This window comes from Ceratotherium simum, chromosome 4 (assembly GCF_057802395.1).
Source record: "Ceratotherium simum simum isolate JZ-2026a chromosome 4, ASM5780239v1, whole genome shotgun sequence".
NCBI classification, from domain to species: Eukaryota; Metazoa; Chordata; class Mammalia; order Perissodactyla; family Rhinocerotidae; genus Ceratotherium; species Ceratotherium simum.
The window spans coordinates 77,592,714-77,617,795 of NC_141903.1; the positions used below are offsets into that span (position 1 = coordinate 77,592,714).

At 39.2% G+C, this 25,082-nt stretch overlaps 1 protein-coding gene across 10 annotated transcripts in view; it reads right to left on the reverse strand.

Moving 5' to 3' along the window:
* Window positions 1–25,082, reverse strand: part of ADGRV1 (adhesion G protein-coupled receptor V1) — a 519,382-nt gene that overhangs the window by 309,139 nt on the left and 185,161 nt on the right. For all 10 annotated transcript variants that reach the window (XR_015552022.1, XR_015552021.1, XM_087430056.1 and 7 more), the window contains 11 exons: window positions 24,674–24,875; window positions 23,936–24,155; window positions 21,132–21,371; window positions 19,583–19,732; window positions 18,054–18,527; window positions 13,275–13,418; window positions 10,619–10,793; window positions 8,516–8,651; window positions 5,690–6,798; window positions 2,158–2,275; window positions 1,104–1,275 (listed from right to left, as the gene is read on the reverse strand). Coding sequence is in view for 8 of the 10 variants with exons in the window: in XM_087430056.1 (XP_087286182.1) it covers window positions 1,104–1,275; window positions 2,158–2,275; window positions 5,690–6,798; window positions 8,516–8,651; window positions 10,619–10,793; window positions 13,275–13,418; window positions 18,054–18,527; window positions 19,583–19,732; window positions 21,132–21,371; window positions 23,936–24,155; window positions 24,674–24,875 (3,140 nt within the window). In the remaining 2 variants the exon portion in view is untranslated. The remainder of the gene's footprint in view (window positions 1–1,103; window positions 1,276–2,157; window positions 2,276–5,689; window positions 6,799–8,515; window positions 8,652–10,618; window positions 10,794–13,274; window positions 13,419–18,053; window positions 18,528–19,582; window positions 19,733–21,131; window positions 21,372–23,935; window positions 24,156–24,673; window positions 24,876–25,082) is intronic.

Here is a 25,082-nt window from a genome sequence, read left to right on the forward strand (position 1 = left end):
CAGGTATGAACACGTATATTACTGTAACCTTAGAGAATATCACCCTAACTGTTACAGTAATCCTCAAAAAGTGAAAAAAACAAGTAGAGAAGTAGAGAAAAAACAAGTAGAGAAAAAATGAAAGCAAAAAATTAAACTACAGGGTTGTTATTTTAGAATGGGTTTAAGTATACTATACGTTTTTAAATAATTACATTTCTGCATGCTTTTTCTGCTGTTTAAAGTGTTTGACATGTACTAAGAAACCATACTTTTGAACATTTTTGATACTTTTAAACATTCATAATATTGTGGCTAGTTTTTGAATTAAATATTAGAATTTAATAAATGGAGTAGTAGGCAAAGAACAAATACCACGAGTGCTCCTTAGGCATTAAAATATCACAGAATAGTCATTTAAAAAAGCCACACACCATTACTGAATGACTAAAGCTCTGTTAGGTCATCAGTGACCAACACCATTTGAATAATGTAGATTCTTCTGGAAAGAGTGGGACATGCCTGTTTCCCAGGTGCCATATGCAACATGAACCAATAGAAATCTATCCACAGGTTCAGCCAAGCATGTCCTCTGTGCCTCTTCGGTCGGTCAAAACTGAACTCTCTAACTACATACGAATAGAGAATGAGAGAACTTTCATTTAATGGATGAAATCTATGGATATGATATGATCAAATCTACGGATATGATAATAGCAAAACATTAAATATGCAGAGTAATCAGAAATACTAATCTGGCTGAAAATGACTCAAGGGATCATTTACACAATGAGCAGGTGGTCCAGGAAGAAATCTTGGAAATGACAGGAAAAAGAAATGGGAAAAACTGATGAGCTTTTTTTTTTAATTGAGATATAATTTACATATAATATTGTATTAGTTTTAAGTGTACAACTGACGAGCTTATTTCCAAAAATTCCTAATGTAATAAATTCTGAGTCTGAAGTCTGTTGTACAGCAAAGAGATTTACACATTATGGCTAGTCAAGACATAGAGAATCTCCACATAAACAATGTGTAAGTTCAATAAGGTGGCTTTAAAATGACTAATTCTAGAGAAATATAATTAGAAGTTGACAATACTATGCCTCATCATGTCTTACCTTCCCTGGTTTACATTCAACGGTGATAAAACATTTTGTTTGACCTGCTGTACAAATCGTGGTCCCTGACACAGACAGGAGTTCATCCATCAGGTTCACACCATCTTTCTGGAGGACAGTGGCTGTTTTGTTAAATGTGATTCGCCAAAAGACTCTGACATCTTCAAAGGCCCTAGGAACAAAGCAAAACCTATGCAAATGCAGTAACAGAGGGCATTACCCCATGTCTAATGCAGAATGTGCTACCACTGCCTAAGGGTAGCTCTTCATCCCAAGTACAGCACTAACTTTACCATTGATAATGCTGAAAAGGACCCATTCTCCTCATAACAGATAACAAATTAGGGCCAGAATTGACGTGGCATTCTTTGACCATATCCTATTCAACACTCAGCTAACAAGTATCAAGACCGTGAAAACAAAAAATATTTTTCTGCCTACTATGCCTTCTATGTGCCAGAAATATGAAAACGAAATTATAGAGCACCCCTGCCTTCAAGTAAATGCTCCTTGTTTGTCTTTTAATAAGAATTCTTCTAAAGGAAAAACACTACCGCCAAGAATGGTGGTGGTTATAAAAATAAAGGGCAACACATGACCTACATTTTCAGAGAATATTTAGACCCCAAATGGAACAGGTAATATATATACATGTACACGCGTGCACACCAAGTGCATGTATGTGATAAGCACTCAGAAGATGTGTACTGTAAGCACTAAGCTGCAAGCAAAATGTTGGTACTCCAAGTCTTTCTAACAGTAAATGGTGGTGTATGCGGAGAGATCACAGAACAGTAAATATGATAAACTGATGACTTACGTAATCTGACATCTATATGGTACTTTATGAAGTGCAAAATTTTCAAGGTTATGATCATAAACCAAGAGTGTTAAATCACAGATTAAGAACTAGAGCCTATGAACACTGACATACCAAATTCCACACTACCTTCTTCTATCAATGTTTCATCCTGCCTTTGCCGTTTTATGAATTCAGATGAGACCCTGTATAGACACCCAGGATGTTACATCTCCCACATAAATATGAACATACCTTTCTGGCTGCCTTGTGACAACGAGATGCAGTCTTCTCAGACCAGCTCCTTCCCCCAGCTCCACTCCACTCTGGGACTCCTCACTGAATCCTAGGACGCCATTGTGAAGATCACTCCCTGACCAAAAAAATGGAGGGTTATAGTATACTTAAGACTAAAAGATCTCCAATGCTTCACTAATCTTCCCAGATCAGATGGTCTAAAAGTGAGAAAATCACAAGCGAATGGGGGGAGCCACAATTTTTAAAGCTCTATACTAAAAATAGACTAGAATCAAAATGATAACATCAAGGTGGTTAACACTTTGAGAACAGACAACCAGAAGAGGGAAAACATCAAATTCACTCCCCACGCTGACACACACGCTCATCTCTCTGATGAGACTCTACTTCATATCTGACGGTCCTTGACATTTTATATACACGTACTGTTTAAGTCAGTATATCCCCATAGAAGTTAAGTTCTACCAGAGTCGTAATTGTTTTATTGACTGCTGCATCCCCAGTACCAAGAACAGTGGCTAGCTTACTCTAAGTGTTTAAGAAATATTTAGTGAATAAGTGGACTCCATTTAACCAATTTACCTTCCTACAAGAGCGCTGACCAAAAGATCATTTATGTCACGCATTCAGTTATTTGCCCCTGAGAATTAAGGAACTCCTGAATATCTCTGAGTAAAAGAAATTCCTCCGAGCAACACTTGAAGTGACAGGCATCATCATACTAAAAAAATTGTGTTTAAACTAGAACAAACCTAGGGCTCACACCACACTGAAATAGTCACTCCAAATCCTCACCAGCACATGAGTAGCTTCTCCGACTAGAGAAACCCCAGTGCACAGTTCCTGCTGCTTTCTATTTCTCAATGGCCCAGTTTTGCAAAGTGATCCTAAAAGCAATGATCCCAAAGCAATCAGCCTCAAAAAATACTTGTACCCATCACCCTGAAACCTGACTCCTGAGGTTCCAAGGAGACAGAACTTCTGAAGTTAGGGTCAGGATAAGGAAACAGAAAACCACTCAGCTGTCCCGATGCAGGAGAGCTAGTAGTCACCAGTGCTGGGTCTATTTTGCAGGTCTGAAGTGTGGGTAAACGTGGAGCCTGTTGATTAGGGACATGCACGTGATGAACCACTTTTGTCCTGGTGTCTCGAGTGTTCTGACTCAGCCAGATACCAATCCTCATCCTCACCAATTAATCACTAGGATCATTTTTTAGCCCTGCATCAGAACCTGATGTCAACTTTTTCTCTTCAACAGCAATTGTTTTCTTATCACTTTGAGAGGGAATCTGGTCTCTCCAAGAACATTATAAGCTTCTCACAAGCAGAACTTTCATCTTCTTTTCCAATGTGATAGCAACTAGCATGGTTCTAATGGACATAGCACTTCCCTTGCCACATCCACAATAAATTTGATGGTAAATTTCTAGTAAATTTCAAGACTTCTAATGTGCCAATGATACAAAACAAAACTAAACAAACAATTTTTTCCACTGATTTATTTTGAAAGTTTGTTCTAAAATCTAAATGTGGTACTGGTATGCCATATTGGTATGCGTTGGTATGCCATACCCACTGAGGAGGATTTCCATTCCAGTTGGTACACGGCTGCTGTCCTGAGCCCCCGAAGAACCCTCTTCCACCACCCTATCCAGGACCACAGATCTCCCCACGATCCAGCAACTAGTGGGGTAAGGCTTGGGATAGCCAGGAGCCTCCAGCAACCATTTTGATTGGTCTGTGCCTCTGTCAAACTAATTGCTAAACATTTTGACTGCCAGTCCTGGTCATATTCAAATAACTGTAATAAAATATCTAAGTCATGGAATGGGGGAGGAAGCTGTTGAGTACCAAAATAATTTTAAAAAGAACATGTAGGGCCGGCCCCGTGGCTTAGCAGTTAAGTGTGCGCGCTCCGCTGCTGGCGGCCCGGGTTCGGATCCCGGGCGCGCACCGACGCACCGCTTCTCCGGCCATGCTGAGGCCGCGTCCCACATACAGCAACTAGAAGGATGTGCAGCTATGACATACAACTATCTACTGGGGCTTTGGGAGGAAAGTAAATAAATAAAATCTTAAAAAAAAAAGAAAAAAGAACATGTAGATGGCATTAAGCTAATGTGAATCAAAATTAGTAAGTAAAACTTGTAGAACAGAATTAGAATTTATAATATACAATAAACTGGAGGAATAGGAATAAATAAAATTAATTCTAATTGCTGTACATTTGTAGGGTAAAAAAAATGGAAGATGCTGGGTATGAAAGGAAGTTACACAATTGCGAAATTATGACTGAATTGTAACTAAATGGTTAAAATAAAATAAAAATTCTAGGAAGCATCAAATCCTAGAAGTGGATAATAAAGATGTTTTACTCTAAAATTTTCCTCTTATAAAAGAGAAACAGAAAGCACAGACATTAAATGATTTAATCAAGGTCTCCCAATTAATGACTGATCTGGGCCAAAAATACAGCCCCCATGATTTTCAGTGTTCTTTCTACTACACTGTTTTATCATAGTGTCATCTGAAACTCTAAAACACTGTGTAAAACTCATTAATGTTTGTATAAAAGAGCAGAGTAGATACGAAACGTGAGATAGCCTTGTCCATACTCCAATTAGTGTGAAGTATTGACAAGCTGAGCTAACCCACTTAAAGAAATATAGTATGATTTTAAAGGAAAACTGCAAATTATCACCAAAAGATTTTATAAAAGAGGCATGAGGAACTCTTTAAGAAAGTCACTGAATTTTTAGGCTATTGTAACGTATATAACCAATAGTACAAAAGTTATAAAAACTGCATTGGTTCAAAAGCAGAACAAAAGGAAACAGTTCTAATCTTTTTTTTTTTTTTTAAAGATTTTTATTTATTTTATTTTTTCCCCCCAAAGCCCCAGTAGATAGTTGTATGTCATAGCTGCACATCCTTCTAGTTGCTGTATGTGGGACTCGGCCTCAGGATGGACGGAGAAGTGGTGCCTCGATGTGCACCCGGGATCTGAACGTGGGCCACCAGCATTGCAGAGCGCGCACTTAACCACCAAGCCACAGGGCCGGCCCCTAAAACAGTTCTAATCTATTTCCCAACAGATACAAATAATTTCCTGAGAATGACATCTTAGACTTTAGGATGGATTATGGAAAGTGGTTGGGAAATTCAGAATGAGGTTTCAAAACACAATAGGCCATCACGTGCTTGGATGATTAAGTATTTTCCAGAGGAAGAACATGGATTTAAGTATTTTTAAGGTTTTCCCTATATAGTGAAAGTATAGATTTATTGATTGTTTAACTGGCTCTGAGCTAAGTGACATTTACAGTCCATTAAACTCTAGCCTGGCACCCCAGAACAACATCATGAGTTCATGTTATGGGTCCATGCCCGAGGAAAATGATGTTTAAATGAATTACTATGAGTGATTCAAGTAATGCACCCTCTTAAATCGAATTTAAGAGAGAATGATCTTATCACAAATTCTATACCACAAAAGTACACTTTTATCTCCAACACTCCAAAGATATACCTGCAATAATGATCACGGCAAAAGCCACAAATCCAGAGTCATCTTTTTCCTTCACAATCTGTGCTCCCCCTTGAGGGTCTGTAAGAAACACATAGAAGAATTCCTGCCCCTCAGGCTCATCGTCATCCAAAATTTGAATCAATACTTTACGTTCTCTTTCTCCATCTACAAATGTAAGGATAAGAGTTTCTTCTGCAAAGTCTTCTTCTTCAATTGCCCACGTTAGGTTGGAAAATCCATAGACGTCAGGAAAGGGCCAATCATTTGGTTCCTTCTGAGCAGATCTTTCACCAAAAGTCTTAACTGTTATACTGACATTGCCAGTAACCCCCCCAGTTCTTCGGATAAGAACCTCTGCAGCATTAAATCTGCCATTCTTCATCTCCTCTTCAACATAAACAATGGGTGGCCCAAGACTAAATGCTCCATGAATGGAAACACTGGCAGTTATAGTGGTCACATCAGGCTTCTCAGACATGGCAGATGTACCGGGAAGAGTGACAAGTATCTCAGGGGTGGCAGATGTACCAGCTACCTCAGTAACAACGGCAACCATTTCGGTCGGCTGTGGAATGGCAGTTATCTTGGCTGTCTCAGGGTGTGTGGTGGAGGAGTCAGTTTCCATAGGAATAAGACCTGTGTCAACTGCAATAGCCACAGTTGTCTTGGGGAAAGAAACATCCATTTCTGCCAGGTCGTCATCATCCAGTATTGTGATCACTGCCACACTGAAATCAAGATTCAGGCGGGGTCTCCAATTAGCATCAAACTTTTGTAATCCTTTAATTTCTACTGAAGTTAGATTAATGTAAAAAATTTCTTCTATCTCAGCAAGCTGATCATTAATAATGATTACTTCAAAATCAACCTCAGCTTGGAATTTTTGAAAAAGCAGTTCCCCATTCTGAACGGGCTCAAAGTCTTCCAGGGGCTTTGCGCTTCCTGCAGTTGTCTGATAGGAAACTTTAATAAGATCGCCATGGAACCCAAACAGTCTTTGCACATGTAATCTGATCATCTGTGTATCCTCTGACACTACGATGTTTCTTGAACTAGGGGAAAGTTGAAAGACTCCCATTGGTTCAATTTCAGCAATGGTGAAACCTGATCTGGAAAAAAAATTAAACCATGAAAGAACTGATGAAAAACAGGAATGCTGCTGTAGAGATTCATCTTTCACATATTTAAGATGCTGGTCATGAAGACACCTTAACAATGACACGCCTTTTCAAGTTCCATAACACCCTACTTATTGATGAAGATGCCAGAGCACAAGAAACCTAAGGACAGGAGCTGCAATCTCGGTGACGGAACCTAACAAGTTTTAGCAAAGTGAGGAACTCATTCATCACTGGTCTGTTTCCCCAGTCATCCCACGGCAGCTGTCTGAAGGAGTTGAAACATCGGACTCCCTCTTCTGATCCGTACACACGGAACCAAAAACTCTTACAATGTTCCGGATGTCAGCCAGATTTCTTATCTACCAGACAGAAACAGCTGCCCCCACTAGATGCAGAATCTTTGTTTCTTCCAACTAGCCACTAATGGGACTATCACCGCACACAAACGTTGCTAAAATTTTATATATGAATTGGAAGAAACATCCATGATGAATGATTTATCCTTAGGTTCTTCCTGTGGAGTTTTGTGAGTTAATGGGTATGTCAGAGGTAACACTGGTAGCCCATCAGCCTAATCCAGACCACAGACATATTTTCTTTGGCTAACGGTTTTTTTTTAATTTAAATTTGAATGTCTTTAGGGAGGACACCCCAGAGCCCACCACTTTCTATTGTGAAGCACCCATTACTCAACACACACTATAATGGTTAAAAGCTCAGACAGTGGCCAGACAGCCTGGGTTCAAATCATGGCCCCAACACTTATTAGCTGTGTGACACTGGGTTCTTTACACAATCTATCTGTGACTCACTTTCTTCATCTATAAATTGGGACTAATAATAGTATCTATGTCATATGGTTGTCGTGAAGAGTAAAAAAAAATAAAATTTAATTAAAAAAAATATATATATATATCTTAAAGCAATGCTTGCCCTAGGGTAAGCACTAGAAATACGTTCTGTGGCCAAAGGGCTTTTAAATGGCATATGTACAATCTAAAGCCATATTCAATTCTGCCAACCAATATCTCCCACACATAAACATGTATACAAACATACTTGGACACACTGGTTTTGCCCACACATTTTCCCCATTTTACAAATAAGTAAAGTGAAGAACAGAAAGATCAAGTAACTTTCCCAAAGTTGCACAGCAAGTAAGTAGCAGAGCCAGGACTAAATCCATGAGTCTGGCCCTCTGCTGTTCTGATCAAGCCCAGCCCAGGTATGAGAAAAATAAATTGCCTTTGGCTGGGACATAGTTATCTACAAATATACTGATTTAAATTAAATTCAAAAGAGCTACTGGTTTAAACAAGCAGCATTAGGCCCCACTTTGATGCCTTATTCTTACTCTTAACCCCTTAGGGAAATCAGGTGTTTCTCAGCTGCTTCTCAGAAGACAGCCCCCTTCAAAGACAGGTGAATTGGCCACCATGGCTTTTACTGGAGATGTTACCCCAGGCCAGCATTCTCGAGTTAGAGGTCACAATGAACCTCTTCAAGGCGAGTGGTGGGTGGTGACCCTGAAAGCCAGCCTCCCTCCGTGGCACCTCTGGCATGCAGGCCGTACGCTGCTCTACACTGAAAACTGTCTTTGCATCTGCTTCAAGGAAAGGGATCCTTGTGTCTTTTTCTGCTTCGACTGATAAATTCCAGATTATTCTCCAGAGACTTTCTTGGTTGAGAATCGGGCTGGTCTTACCGAAGTTGAGCCCCTCCGGGGGCACCGCTCTGCACCCCCGAGAGGTGAGTCACAAAGGCTTCCGGCCGCCCGGGGCGCGGAAGCGTCCTCAGCAAGACTCCCGTACTTCGTTCTCCGTGGGAAAAGGAGAGGCTCCCTGAAAGGGGACGTGAAGAGGGAAGCAGGGTGTCATTTCTGAGTTCTCAAATTGGGATTCAACTCTTAAAAACATAGCAACATATCTTCTTTTCCAAAATTCCATGACAGACTATAAAAGGTAAAACTTGAAAAAAGTGGAGGAAGGTAAATAAACTTATGGGAAGCCCCTACACCACACAAACCTTGCCTTCAATCCCAGTCTACTCGTCTCCCTGATCTCTTTTCTCTTTTTCCGGCTCAATTACAAAACCGAGTAGTGGGAAGAAAACAGTATTAGGCAAGTTTTGACATGTACTTGGTGCTAGGCTGTGGTTTGAATTCTGGCCCCAGCATATTTTGAGAGATACAAATTGAAGCAGTCTGGAGTGAAATATCATAATGTATGCATTTTACTTTAAATTACTTTAGGAAAATTTCTGGAGATGATGGATATGTTTAGTCTCCTGTTTGTGGTGATAATACCATGCGCATATGCATATGTCCAAACTCATCAAGATGTATACATCAAATCTGTGCCATTTTTAGTATGTCAATTATACCTCCAATAAAGCTAAAAAATAATAATAAATTACTTCAAAAAATGTCACAAATATGGTGGAATGTAACAACTGTAAAATCTACTCAGTGGGTTTGTGGGTGTTCATTTTGTTAGTCACTTTACTTCCATTATGTTTGAAAACTCTTATTGTAAAACTCAAAACAGTGAACAAACCTGCTTGAAGATATCGGTCTACTTGGAAACTCCTGTTATTTTAGTTTAATCAAGTTATTATAAATCACTAAAGCTTTTGAAGATTAATTTTCCACAGAAGCACAAACTCACATAGGTACTCACAAAGAACAATATTTCTACAAATAAATCTTTTTGTACCTAGTAAGTGGTTACTAATACAAAAAGAAAAAAATTAAATTGTATGGAGCTGGGCATATCATCCGAAGTGACAGAAGGGGTGGTAAAACACAAGGGTTTCTGTAGAAGAAAGGGCTAGAAAACAGACAAGATAATTAAGTATTTTTAACTCAGGGGATGTGCCAAAAGGAAAATGAGGATCCATCAGTGTTTGACGTATTAGACCAGGGGTACACACCACAGGTTAAAGCAACCCCAGTACCCAGGGCAGTTCTAGTGCTGTGGAGTCTCGCAACCAAGCATCCACATTCGCTCTTCATCTATTTCTGGGCTTCCTGTTGGGATGGAAGCTGGCATGACAATGTTGTCATTCTACTGTCCCTCACCCTCACCCCCATCATCTTGAGGACTTCAGTTTCCATTCCTTCTTATCTCTGTGATGCAAGACCTCAGGAAAAAGAAAGGCATTCCATCCTCACCGAGAGACTGCGGATCTCAGTCCAGGACGCAGGATTCATCAGATTCGCTACTAAAGATAAACAGCATTTGCTGGTGACCAGCAGGACACCATGAATAAAGGATGGGGAACCTCAAAGATTCTGAGCCCGCTGGAGAGTCCTTTATAAACTGTCCCTATATGAATCTGCAATGAGCTTTCTATAACACGGTAGAGGTCACACCATCTAACATCTGTATCTCACTCAGCCTCACAGAACTCATGGTATAACTAAAAAATGAAGTAGATGAAGAAACACCTGTCCTACTGTCAGAAATAGTGAGGTGAACATGTAAATGGATACCAAGGTGTGTCTTTTTTATTATCGTATGGAGCAAATTAGGTTTTTAGAACTACTTTTAACAAACTCTTAATATATGGACAGAGTAGTCCGTTTAGTGACCACTATTTCCAGGTGAAGTATGAAGTTTTTCATTTGACTGAATACGGTTTCTCTCATTCTCACCAAGCAGCCTTGCAACCCTGATCACTTAAATATGGGAGCACTGTAGTAGACAACAAACCGTTCAGTGTCCAGAGCAAGGATGATCAGGAAAATCAGTGGCCAGTGACACGCCTCCACGGTCTACAGGCCCATCTCAGAAAAGCTACAACTCACCCAGTCCTGGGGTCATGTTGCCGACAACAACAAATTCGGGCATATCTAACCCAGGAGGGTATCCAGCAGCCCAGGCGACCGTAAGAGAGCCAAACGTGCCTCTCCTGGAAACCACAACGTGACTTGTCCCGGCAGTGATGTCCGCAAGAGGAAAAGCGGTCGATTCAAATCCAACCTGAGGAGAAACATGCTTAGAATATTTTATTTCTCCCTAAAGGTTCTCCTGTTCTGAAGAGTGGGTTATATGTCAACTTTCTCTTTCTTTACACTATGTCCTTGTTTTAAAACATACTCAAAGAATAATGTTTAAGAAATGACATCTGAGATTTGAAAATTTATTCTATTTTATAATTCAGAATACAGTTTATAGCTTTATTTGTTTTTTTTTGTTTTTTTGTTTTAGTGAGGACGATTAGCCCTGCACTACATCTGCCAATCCTCCTCTTTTTTTTGCTGAGGAAGATCAGCCCTGGGCTAACATCCATGCCCATCTTCCTCCACTTTATATGGGACGCCACCACAGCACGGCCTGCCAAGCCATGCGTCGGTGCGTGCCGGGATCCGAACCGGCGAACCCTGGGCTGCCGCAGCAGAGTGAGCACACTTAACTGCTTGCGCCACTGGGCCAGCCCCACTTTATTTGTTTTTTAATGTAATCCTTTGAATTAACAATATCAAAAAAAGACAAATGTAATTATGCTTAAATGAAAGCAAAAGATTAAAAATAATATTTTAATACGACTTGTTCATGGGCCTTTATAGAACCTGCTTTGCCTAGAACTGAAATCTGACTCCTTTCTAAGATATCACAAATTTCTTTGTTTATAAAATGAGCACCATGAACTAGATTTTCTATTAAGGTTCTTTTCAGCTCTTCGATTCAATTTAATTTATCTTTTTTTGAGGATCATAAGCTTCAAAGATTTTAAAAAATAATCATCTTTTTCATCCACATGAAGTAAGATCTTGTTTTAAAGACCACCTTCCTAGGCTACCCTGGGATTTACAGATGATTTATAGATGAAATAAGTTCTGGTCCATGAGTAAGAACAAAACCAGATTCCTTGCTTTACTTTGTGACTTGGATGACTCAGTTTACCTCTTTTGGTCCCAATATCTATAAATTTGGGATACCATATGATCAACAGTTATACATGCATAAGACTTATTCTCCCCATTTCAAGTTAGAATGTAGACTAGCAAAAAAGTATGAGAGGATGTCACAGGGTAGCTTCTGGAGCCACAGAAAAGGAAAAAAACTTCAATTTGACACCAGCCTAGTTTCCCTGTTACAGTAAGACTTCTGCTTAGCAATTGCCAAAGGCTTTGGTATATAAAAGACCATGCCTGCCACATGGCTAGAGGCTGTTTGAAAGTGTCCTAGCCTCATCACACACGCACACACACACAAACACACACACACACCCCACATACAAATACTGGTAAGGAGTACAGAAGATGATACACCAAGGATGGGAGTGCACTATGCCTGGCCCGATCTTGCCCTTTGGGGTGATACAGTCTGGCGACAATGTGCACGAAAAAGTAGTAGGAAATATTTCACTACTTTAAATGAATGGTTCCGGTTGAAAGGAACCTTTTTTATAACAACCTGTGAGCAAAAAGAAGACAACAAAACTTCAAAGCATTATTAAATTCTATACCCTCACCCCCTCTTGGACAGAGGAGACGAAGAAAGAAAACATTCCTCTCAGTTATTTCTAATACTGGTGGATTCCACTTTAGGGGATGAAGCAAATGTATTCCCTGTGGAGAAGCAGCCCAGGAGGCAGTCACTGGAGCGCATCCCCTTAACGGCCAGAGACCCTGTTACATAAGCTGCTGGCCAAACCTGCCCAGACTCCTACCCCTTCACCTGCACAGGTTCCCTGTCAGCATCCTGGGCCAGGCTGGCCTTAGTCAAGCTGAAGGCGTTCCCACAAGAAGGAGTAGGATGCAATGGTATCTCTTAATGGTTTCAAAAATACACGTTACCATAGCCAGAGACAACGGTCCTGTCTTGTTCCTATACTGACAGAATCAGCCGACACAGGAAGTACAGCCCTCAAGGTGTTCTTTGCTCTCAAGTGAATTTATGAAGTGATTAGGAAACGATCTTTCCTCCAGTTAATACGGGTAGAAGATTCCAATATTTAGGTGCAGCTGTATCACAGGATCTCACCACTAGCATTTACCTATATCAGCACAAACTTACCACAGTAAACAGAGCCCCCCAAATTAAAGACAAATATTCACAACATTAGTAAATGAAAATGTCTGAAACATTAACTCATGTTTCACTCTAATTTTAATTACTTAGCATAAAATACCTCTATATTAAATATTCAATATCAAGAAAAAACCTAGAAATTTTGACTTTAGGTGACAGTTATTTTAAAAATTCTATACTTTACCTTCAAATTCTACAAGATATAAACTTTCTAAAACTCCAAAAAGGAAACATATTTTTCTACCTAATGTTGAAGATTGACAAATTATTTTCCTATAAGGTATCCATAATGTCTACTTCCATATTCATAGGATTACTTAGATTTAAAGAAATAGTGAATCTTAAGAAAGTCTAAGAATCTTAGTCCTTCTAGTAAAAGCTGCCCTCTAGTGGTTCCCGGATAGTACCACACCCAGGGCCAATTACCTGAGAATTGGAGGCGTTCTCAGGGACGGGAAGGACAGCGGATTTTGCTTCCTGGAGAATTTTCGGCATTCCATTGAAACGTCCACCAATAAGCATCACAGTCACCAGTTGCAAGGTGAAATTAGAGCCCAGTGATAGGAAGACCTACAAACAAACAGCATCAATGACTGTTTTTAGTAGTAAGTAATAATTTTCAGAGAAAAATACTGATTTGATATAAGTCATCAGCACACTGCCTCGGGTTCCTTTAGTATCAGTTTCACCAATATATGCCCTTTCCGCCTTGTTATAAAACAATTCACCAGTATGAAGACTGTGGGGCAAGGAGTGGTATTTGTAGAGTTTGAAAAATACAAATTTGTTGGGCCAGCCCTGCTGGCCTAGTGGTTGAGTTCGGCACGCTCTGCTTCAGCAGCCCAGGTTCAGTTCTTGGACACGGACCTACACTGCTGGTCGGTGGCCGTGCTGTGGTGGTGGCCCACATACAAAACAGAGGAAGATTTGCCACAGATGTTAGCTCAAGGCGAATCTTCCTCAGCAAAAAAACAAAAAACGAATTTGCAAATTTGCCATGTGTTCCCAAATGGCCTTGAGAAGGATGAGACTCACAGAAGTAGTATTAGTGACGGAATCACATGCCACAGGAATGGAAACAGCTCACTGGTGAATAGTGTCAGCTCCTAAAACCATAAAAACTCACTTTCTTCCTCTTCGTTGAGTAATAACTAATAGCTCTAACGGTATTTACTCAAAATGGATAATGATTTAGGTATACCGATTATTTGAATATATTGGATAAGTAGAAATTACTAACACCATGTATTAGATTACCAATTTTCATAGTTTTAGAATGCAACAAAATGGGGGAAATTCTGAGTTTAAAAACTGGTGTTACTCTAAAAGATTTTTCTTTTTGAAACTTACAAAATATTTTTCCACAGAAACATTGTTATTGATGATGGATAAGCCCCCGAGTTATCCCATAACCTAGAATATTACTAAAAACTCTGTACATCTTTACTGAATGTAAAAACAACGATTTCTGTGGAGTCTGTTTTTCTTTAAAATATAATGTACTTAAACATACATCACTCCCCCTCCCAAATGTGCAAAACATGTACCAAAGCAGTTTCCAATGTTGTACAACATGAGGGTAACAGATGTTTCATTCATTCAATCAATCTTCATTTTTTCAAAATAACATTCACTGAACATGAATCATAGGTCAAGTGCTAAGGAAACAGAAATAAATCACAGTGTTCTGACTTCAATCATGTGCCCCAGCCCCATGCTATTCACTGGCTAGGCAGCTGAGGACTTTTTAATCCTTATTTCCTAAAGAATGAAGGGCCAGGTTTCAGCTTAAAGCACCCAGTCATTTGTGCCTTCCCACTCAGCTCCTCTGTTCATGGGCCCACCCAGCACACACAGATGTGCTGCTTGTGTGATGTGGCAGATCCCCAGGGTGCAGGAATTAAACATTAAAGTTGAACAGGAATAACAATGGCTTTGAGGGAACGCTGGTTTGCCTACAGAAGAAAAGCACTTAGATTAATTTGAAAAGGAACTTAAAGGTTTTTAGGAGCTGATCATGTTCTCCAGTATGCCCTTCCATTTCTCTGATCCAGGACTGCACCACTACTACTATTTTACATATTTCCCACCATTCTTGATGGCACTGGGGCACAAATAGAAAGAATTTACAGCCCCATAATATCCTGTGCACATCTCGAACACTGCTTATCCACATGCTTTTACAACGGGCTGTTAATGGGTCTTCTCCTGCACTAGACAGGGAGCAGCACGACAACAGGATTGTGTCTTTGCCATCTTTGTATCTGCTGTGCTTCTCACAATGGCACATAGTAAGTGCCCAATAAATGTCTGAATAAACGATTCAACCACAAATATCAAATTCTTCTTGCATTCTAATTTAAATTCTTTTAAATTTAGACTTGTTTCTTTAGTGTACCAATGATTCTTATTGTCAGTGTGTGCTTCATATAAGAAGCCTGTTGTTAACCAGGTGTGGTAACAGTTTATACTCTAAGGTCCCGGTGTTAAACCAACATCAAGAACCTCCTAGTTTTCAGAGTCTAACGAAAACTTACCCTGTTCAAAGACCCATTTGAAGGTCCTTCTCTGTGGCTGACCTGACCAAAGTCCTAACCTTTACCAGAAGGGTGGAGTGGGTTGGACTGTATGTAACTCTTGTAACTGATATCCCAAATTTCAAAGAGCAATGCATTATATCCAGGGTGTGAGGGAAGAAGGGACCACTGAAAAATCCTATCCTTTGTTTATGCACATGTCACACCTTGACCCAGTTACCTTGGAAGACTAACTCACACAGCAACACCCAATAATCTAGGTGCCGTCTTACACCACAGGTCCTGGAATGTGAGAGAGAGAAGGAACCCATGCAATTTTAAATATGTTAATGAAAGATGTTAAAGTAAGCAAATAAGAGGAAGCTTTCATGTATGCATAAGCTAGTAAACTTTTGTTACTCTTTACTGAAAATAGAAATCATAAAAATAATTAAAATGGGTTCAAAGAAAATATCAAGAAATTCATAGATAATTCAAATAGGTATTAGGAAAATTAAGTATCTTTATAAACCATATGACTAAGCTTTCAAAGTGAAATGAGAAGAGGACCACCATCCTTCAAAATGTTCCAGGTACCACTCACTACAAGAGAGAATCTAGCCAGATCCAGGGTCTTAGTCCCTGTAATATATATCACATACTTTGATTTTCCTATACATACTCTGAGAGTAATTCTGTACTATCCACACTGCTTAGTAAAATAATACAATAACTGAATCTTCACTGTGGCATGTCTTAATGTCAAATGAAATCTTACTATAAAATAATACAAAACTATTCCTAGAAAAGTTAAAAGAATGTCCCCTTAGTGTTCATGAGCAGAGATTATAACTAGCATGTGTCCAGAAGATGATGTTACGTAGATGTGTACGGGAAAATGTTTCAAGTTACATAATTTAAGCACACTGTATTTTTCAAACTTTTCTTATCTGTAAATGAGACTTAATACAATGATATTCTGGTTAACTTAATCCACCTCTCATTTCCCCAGCTTTGCACTCTTTATTCCAGTCTTGACAATTTTTGGATATAGGATACAGAGGTTAGAAATTGATAAAACAGGGCCACGGCTTTAAGTCAAGCCCGTAAAGAACCACAGGGATGTAGGAATAGCTATGGGACCCATGTCTCACTAAGAAGTCTCTATTTTTTCCCTTTATTAAACAACAAAAGACAAGACCCAGGTGTACAAAAGACAAAAAGGTTACTGAGGAAGTACAAATTAGTGAAATATGCTGAATGATAGCCTATTTTCTATTGATCATAAGCTATATGAAACTAAGATCATCAATTACTGAGTGGGTTAAGCTTAGTGGAATACAAATGGGAAGCTGCTTCATTGCTCGCCCGTTACGTCTTCACAAGGTTTCTTGCCACTACCCTTTGACAATGTTGTGGGTAGATCTCAAAGCTTTCTATCACTTTCAGGACATCAAAGGCCAGGCCCGTATCAATCAAAACTTCCATCTCACATTCAGTTAAATCTTCCTGTTCATCCCAGTTCCTGCTCCAGCCATGGCTCAGGATTTACAGTGAGAAAGGGGTCCTGGAATGATGTTTCCATACTTCTCCAGTCCCCACTTGGACCTTTCCATCAATCTTCTGGCACTGCCAGGGGCAGGGGAGGGTTGCTTTGAGACGGAATGACAAAAATCTTGCCTTGCTGCTACTGTCTTTTCTTAGCTAACACTGGCTAACCACTATCCCTCTATGAAGGCAGGCACCCAAATGCTCGACCTTTCATGGAATTGATTTGGGTGCTCCTCAAAGACTTCAGAATTCCACTCATCACCATTCCTCCACAGAGACAATGACCTTTTTGATTCTCTCCTAGCTTCACAATCCACCCTGCAAATTTTTCTCCAGATGATTCTAATCTGGTTACCCTCTGGGCCAGCCTTTCTCACCCATGAGATAATTAACTCCCCATGTCATAATGCATCCCTTGTATGAAATAAATTAACTTCTCTCCTATGCATATAGAATGATACTAGTTATGTACCATCCGTGGGAGGACTAAGACAAATTGTCACTCAAATCATTTCCGTGGTTCAGACCAAGAAAGATTGCTGGGGTATCTACTTGACCCACCGGAAATCCACGCATTCTTATCAGCCTCACCCTAAATGATGACAGAGCAGTCTGCTGCCCTCTCTCCTCAGTACCATGACAGAAAATCAGAGCCAATTTTCTATGTTCCAGGTTTTCAAGGAGAGAAGCAGGTAGCAGACTCTGTGTTCCCACAGCCCCTCCAAACTCCAAGGAGCACATATCAGTCTCTCTCATTGCACTGACCTTTTCTAGGAGCACAAGGAAGTCTACAAATCTCTCCCCTTCAGTAAGCCTCCCGTGTGTGCGTGTGTCTGTGTGCGTGCGTGCGTGTATGTGTGTATGTACAGCACTTGGAACAGTTCCTGGATACTTCGTAAGTATTAAATAAGTGCCTACTACTGTTTAGACAAAAATATTTTATCTCCAAATAGGAATATACTTAATTCATTTATAATCTTCAAATGTATTATCCAATAATTACTATGCATTTCTATGGCATTTTTCATGCTTACATTTAAATATCTGAATAAGATTTTAAACTGATCATGAGATAAACAAGGGCTCTCCTGAAGGGATTTTATTGGAAAGATCAGGAAACTAAAAAAATGCTACAAACCTGACTCTTTACTGGCACCGTGTCCACTTTATATCTGGCACCATCTTTGACCACCAGCTGCCTCTCTGCACTTTCAGTAACAATTGGCTGCTCCTTTTGATCATATGATATTTGAAATCCAACAGCCACATCTCCAAATGTTCCAGCAAGCCGGGTTACATTAATTTGAATGAATCTACTGAGGTCCTGCCCAATAAGTATCGACTGGTCATCTGAATACAGAGCAAATACTCCATGTGGGTCATCATTCGCAGAAACAGAGAACCGTGCGATGCACTTTTCCGGATCCAGTTCTGCTCCTCCCTCTGCAGAAACAAGCTGGATCACATAATCTTCCTCTACCTCGGGTACCTCATCTGGCAGCAAATGAACGTCAAAGCTCACCGCACTCGCTCCATCAGCTATTGTGAAAAATCCTTTTGTAGAAAGAAAGTCTCCGGTAATATCAAACTCACTACTTATTTCCCAGAAAACCTAAAATAAGAGGAAAAAATTCAACCCAGTGATATAATTCAGTATATTGAATCCAAATCCTTTAAGTTATGTTTTCCTTTACAATATAGAAAAAATAAATTTTAATTGTGCATCATCATATTCAAAGCTAAACTCTCCAAATAGCATAGAAAGTATGGAGGAACGACATTAGAATCACGAATATTAACTCTTTCAGGCTGTCGTATGCAATTTGCAGGACAAGATTACAAAATCTCATTTCACCTACTTCTAAAATAATAGCATAATTTGAAGAGATAAAGAGAAGCAAGTTAACTTTAAAATGCCAGTTCCACAAATATATTCAGTAGTGAACCATAGACAATATTGGAAGGTAAAAAGTGAGTAGATAATCTGATACTTCATATTGGAATGTGTTTTGTTTGCTTTTAACAAAAAAGGAATATCTATAAAATTTCAAGAATTAAGAATTATTTTTCAAGAATTTTTGGAGTCCAGATTTTCAGCTGAAGACGTACCAGTTGATCTCCAGTATAGGAAAAGAGGTAAGTTGATAGAGAAATTTCACAAAATATGTTTTGGTAGCAAACAAATAACTTTGATCTGTTAGACGAATGTCCTGAGGATTTATAAGAACATCCTCAAATGTTCTATATCAATACACACACAAATGCAACCTTTTAAAAATCAGTTACTAAATGGAAAAATTATATTGAGAAATAAATCCCTGAAAAATGTATTAAACATTTTACAAAAATCATTGAGAGACATAAGTAGGAAAAGCTTCATGTTACAGCAAACAAGAAAATACAAAACAGTTGAGTCATACTCTTCATGATTAAGTGTGAGGAAGATCTTTTTAATCTAATTGTAACTGAATTTAGAGAGACGACTAGAGGTTGATGCTGGCTGGAGAGCCCAAGGGTGCTTAAATGAACCTTCTCAGCTTCTCCGAAAACTCATGTCACTTGAGTTTATCAAAACCTTTAACTAGAACACGCAGTTTCTCTGTTCTTCACAACCACATTTGTCCGGTAAATAGTTACTCTACTTAAAAATCAAATGAAAAATGATACCGTAATCTCTCCAGAAATGCCCTTAACTCTTTCGACAAAGAAAGTAATGGTCAGGGGCCCTTCCAGAGCCGATGGCTCCAAATAGGTCTTTTCAGATAAAGACTCAGGAGCAAATTGAACAACTCCATTTGGATCACCAAACTTTTGTATCTAAAAATAGAAACAGAGAGGAGAATGAAAAACATATATAACAACTATCACTGAAATTATAGTATCTAACATATCAATACACAAATAAGCTGAAGAAATGAAAGAAACATAGAAATAATACTTGAATATAATCTACCTAGCTACTGATTTTTAAACACCTAAAACCTTCTTTACTATGCTGACTGTTTTCTAAAACAAGTAGGTTCATATTCCCCAAGGATAACGGGAACAAGTGTCCAGAAAACTACAATTTGTAGAATCTCAAAAGAACAGTCCTCTAATGCCTGAATTTAGCCTTACTTGCCTCATGTTCGCTTCATTTACCCAGTTAATTTTAGCTAACTTCTTTCTACTGATTGTGATACAATGTGGAGAGAGGCCAAAGGCCCCGTGATGGTTAATTTTATGTGTCAACTTGGCGAGGCTACAGTGCTCAATTGTTTGGTCAAACACTAGTCTAGACGTTGCTATGAAGGTATTTTGTAGATGTGATTAATATTTGCAATTAGCTGACTTGAAGTAAAAGAGATTACCCTTGATATTGTGGGTAGGCCTCATCCCATCAATTGAAGGCCTTAAGAGCAAAAAAGGAGGTTTCCCAGAGAAAAAAGAATCCTGCCTCAAGACTGCAAATTAGGAATCCTGCTTGAGTTTCCAGCCTGCTGGTCTGCCCACAAAATTCAGACTCAAGACAGCAACTTCAATTCTTTCCTGAGTCTCCTGCCTGCCAGCCTGCTTGATGAATTTAGATTTGTCAGCCCCCACAATCATATGAGCCAATTACTTAAAATCAATCTCTCTCTCTCTCTCTCTTTCTCTGGAGAAATCTGACTGCTACACACCCCAAACAGGTGTATTTTCCAAACTTAAAAAAAAAAGTGCACCCCTCTGCACTGTTTTCAGTAGTCTTGGTCCCCAGTACTTTCTGCCCCTGATGGACTGGGTGGTTCATATCAAATATGCAGAATTAAGATCTGATCCAATACATCACTGTGATAACTGAACAAGTACCATTCGTCCTTCTAACAATCTAACTTGTTACTAGTTAATAACTTTTATGTACTTTGATGGCAAAGATAACCAACGTTTTGGTTGATACAACACATACCTCTTCTCTAAAAGTGCCAAATATTCTAAAAACACCAAATTTTCTCAGAGTGCAAAATAAGTATTTATCACTATATTAAAGCCTTGTTTAAAAAAAAATTAGCAATAATCAGGGTATATAATAAATTAATCTAACAAGCAGCAAGTCTGACTCATAGGAATTATTATGACTTCATTTGGTTTTATAACTTTTAATTCATCATAAGCCCACAGAGTTTCAACAAATGTACATGTATTTTCTAATAAATCCTCTGAACACAAAATTTTGTGGGAAAAATAAAGTCAGACTTACTGTTAATGTAATATCTTGAGCTCTGGAATCTAATTTAGCTTCTCCTTTCATAAGTTTAAGTTTAATAATGAAAGTCTTTTCAACTTCAACTTCTTCATGAGGGTAGATGGTCAGATGTATGGTTCTCACTCCACCTTCTCCCTCTCCAAAATAGAAGGACCCATTCACTGGGTCTGCAATGTCTCTGTTCTGCGGTGGTAAGGCTTCCTGAGAATTGGGTCCTATGATCTCCCAGTTCACCTGCAAGGTGTTTGTTTTTTAATAGAGATTATCAGTTTTAAACAAAGAATTACTTTGCAGGCTATGTAATATTAGGAAAAAAAATATACATATGTATTAAAATTGTTCTAGAATTGCTCCAGCAAATTCCTATGTTATCAACTCATGTTTTTCAAAATAATGATATTTGCAAATATAAACTGAAGACCCACAGAATACCAGTTTTCATGGATAACAATGCCTAACATTAAGAAAAGAGAAATCTGAATACCTGGTCATTTGTCATCACCACAAGATACGAAAAATATAAAAGTACGTATGTAAAAATATATACATGTTATATATATGTATATATTTATATTTAAATATGTACATATTTAAATATATATGTGTGTTATATACATATTAAATATATATTTAAATATATACATATTTAAATATAAACATAAACAAATATAAATATAAAAGGTTTTTAAATATATGAGTAGAACACTGTCTTGCTGTGTGTACAGGTTCTGTGAACCAAAACCCATTTGCGGGCCTGGCTCCATGGCGGAGTGGTTCAAGTTCTGCGTGCTCCACTTTGGCGGCCTGGGTTCACAGGTTTGGATCCCGGGTGCGGACCTACTCCACTCACCAGCCACACTGTGGCGGTGTCCCACATACAAAAAAGAGAGTAAGATTGGCACAGATGTTAACTCAAGGCGAATCTTCCTCAGCAAAAAAAACCAAACAAACAAAAAAAGACCTATTTGAGTAAGACAATAAAACTATGTGAAAAGTCTGCTGGGTGTGCAACCTCTTTTAAATATACTTAAAATAAATTCCTAGTATAAAATGAACAGAAAATTTCATAAATAGTTATAAGAAATAAAATTTTTATGTCATAATACATGCATTTTTTCAAGTTTCTATAATTTCTAATTGTATACTTTTCATATCCGTGAAGAAATAAAACTGGGCACTTCTCTTTGCTTCCTTTATCTTTCCTCAGCACTGGACACAGCTGAACACCTCCTTTTCCTTGCAACACTGTGCCCTGTCTTCCTTGGCTTACGTGATAACTTACATGAAGCATACTTTCCCAGCTTTCCTCTCTCCTTACTTCTCAATCTTCTTTGCTGGCTCTGCCTCCTCAGATCCCTAAACACTGGGAGCCCAAGGCTTGGTTCTGTATCCTTCACATCTCTATCTATATTCCTTAGGCCCCACAGTTTCAAACCGTGTCAATACCTTCTGAATCTGTGTCTGCAGCCCCGACCCTCCCCACAACCCACACTCGCACAGCCCCCTTCCTACCTGACCCCTCCACTGGACGTCAGGCAACTATCTCAAATTAACACGGCCAAAACAGAACTCCTGATTTTCCCCCAAGCTTCTGCATCTCAGGGAACAGCACTACAATTTAACCAGCTGCTCAAACTAAAATTCTAGCTGTTATCCTCGATTCCTCTCTTTCTCTCAGCCCCTGCTAGTGCAATGAGTTTCTCCTCCAAAACATACTCAGTGTCTATTCACTTCCAGCCACCTCCATCTCCACCCTTGTCTAAGCTGTGCATTTTCCCCACGGCAGTCATAAGTGAGCTGCTTAAAATGACAACCCAGTGACACTGACATCATTCCCCTGCTTAAAACTCTCCACTGGCATCATATTTGCACTTAGCATAAAATCTTTAACCTGTTTTAGGGGGTTCTCTGTGAACAAACACCTACTGACCCCTCTGATCTATCTTGTGCTGTTCCCGCCACACCTCCAGGCCCCACCACACGGACCTCCCCACACCTCAAACATGCCAGGCTCGCAGATCTGCCCAAATGCTCATCCCTCTAACAATTACATGGCCACCTCTTCCTCCTCATCCAGCTTTCAGCTTAAATATCACACCCTCACCATCCAATCAAGAGTAGCCAGCAGGTCACTCACGATTGAGTCTCTTGATTTTATATTTCTGCAGGGTAATGTTTTCTTTTTATTCTTTTGTTTATTGTCCTGAAAACTCGATGAGAACAGAGACAAGGTCTGTCTTGTTCACCAGTGTGTTCTCAGTGCCCAGAACAGGGTCTGGCACACGGAAAGCTTTCAACAAATACTTGTTGAGTTACAGCAGTTTACCAGGATCCTTCATTTAATTTCTAACTTGCTCTCAAGAGTTCCCTGAGGACAGCTGTATGCCTCATATATTTTTATGTACTTCCTAGGACCTGGAAGCTACTTTACACTTACTAGGTAATTAATAAATATTATTGATTGTGAATAAATAAATGAATATATTTGAGGAATAAGAAAATCCAACACCAAACTCAATCTAGCAACAATTTTTTTTTTAAATCATAGGAAAGGGGCCAGCCCCGTGGCTTAGCGGTTAAGTGTGCACGCACCGCTGCTGGCGGCCCAGGTTTGGATCCCGGGCGCGCACCGACGCACCACTTCTCCAGCCATGCTGAGGCTGCGTCCCACATACAGCAACTAGAAGGATGTGCAGCTATGACATACAACTGTCTGCTGGGGCTTTGGGGGGAAAATAAATAAATAAATAAAATCTAAAAAATAAAATAAAATAAAATCATAGGAAGAATAACTCTACCTGAATCTCTCCCAAGAGTCCTCCAGTCCGCTCCAGCACCAAGGATAAAATCATCGTGGAATTGGGATTAGGAACAGAAATTTTGCTTTGATTGAGAAATCTTACAACGCCAAAGGGAGAGTCACTCTTGTCTATCATGACTCTGCTCACTAGGTGGCGCCCAAGGACCGCTCCACCAGTAGCTCCAACCAGCAGAATTTCAATGGGCTCTGCAAATTCACTGCATAGCAAGAAGGAGCAATTCTGTGAATCTAAACAATATTAAAATGCTTCTAAAATCCAAATAACTAGTCATTTTCCAAATTGGTCATACATATTCAAGGCACAGTAGTCACGCATCAAGTGGGAAGAAGAGGGTACTTAGCTAAAATCATGAATGATCAACTTCAATATTATATAATCTGGGATAGTTATTAGACTTTCTTCCCCTCTTTTTAGTTGCGTAATGCATTGAAGAAGTTAAGGGCAGGATGTTTCCAGATTCTGATTAAACTTTTCAAATCTAAAGGAACAAAAATTATTTCCTCTATTTGAAAAAAGTGACATATACAATCCACAGTGGTCTCCCAATCCCTTCTTCCCTATCCCAGCACCCCTAAAGTTTCTCTCTTGTTTCTCAGTGGGCACTTGTATAATCTAAAATTCTATTATCAGTGCAAAGTATAGGTAAGAAGTGGAGCACAGTATTCATGCTTTATGTATGCCCATATTATTTCCGACATCACTAAATAGTATTACCTTTCATTGTCATCAATGATGGAGATATTTATAAAACTTAAGCTCTGCCCATGCTGAAAGGTGACTGAACTGCCATGCAGTATGTAATCGACACCTCCAGGAACCGTAGAGGCGCTCTGAGAGATGAAATCAGCTGTCACACGGCCGTAAGTCCCGTGCAGCCTCACCACTGGAATTGCAATCATCCCGACATCTTCCTCCACTGTAAGGGGAATCTGGAATTAACTGGTACGCCAGACAAAGCAACTAACTTTAATTAAATTGGCAATTAAATATAATGGTACAATGCAAGCACTCAATTTTTCCATAGTTCCTTTACCACTCCAAAAAAATGATTAGTGAAAATTTCATGACATTTTTTTAGGAGTATAGTTTGTCACAAGTTGAAAGTTATAGTCACCAGTATAAG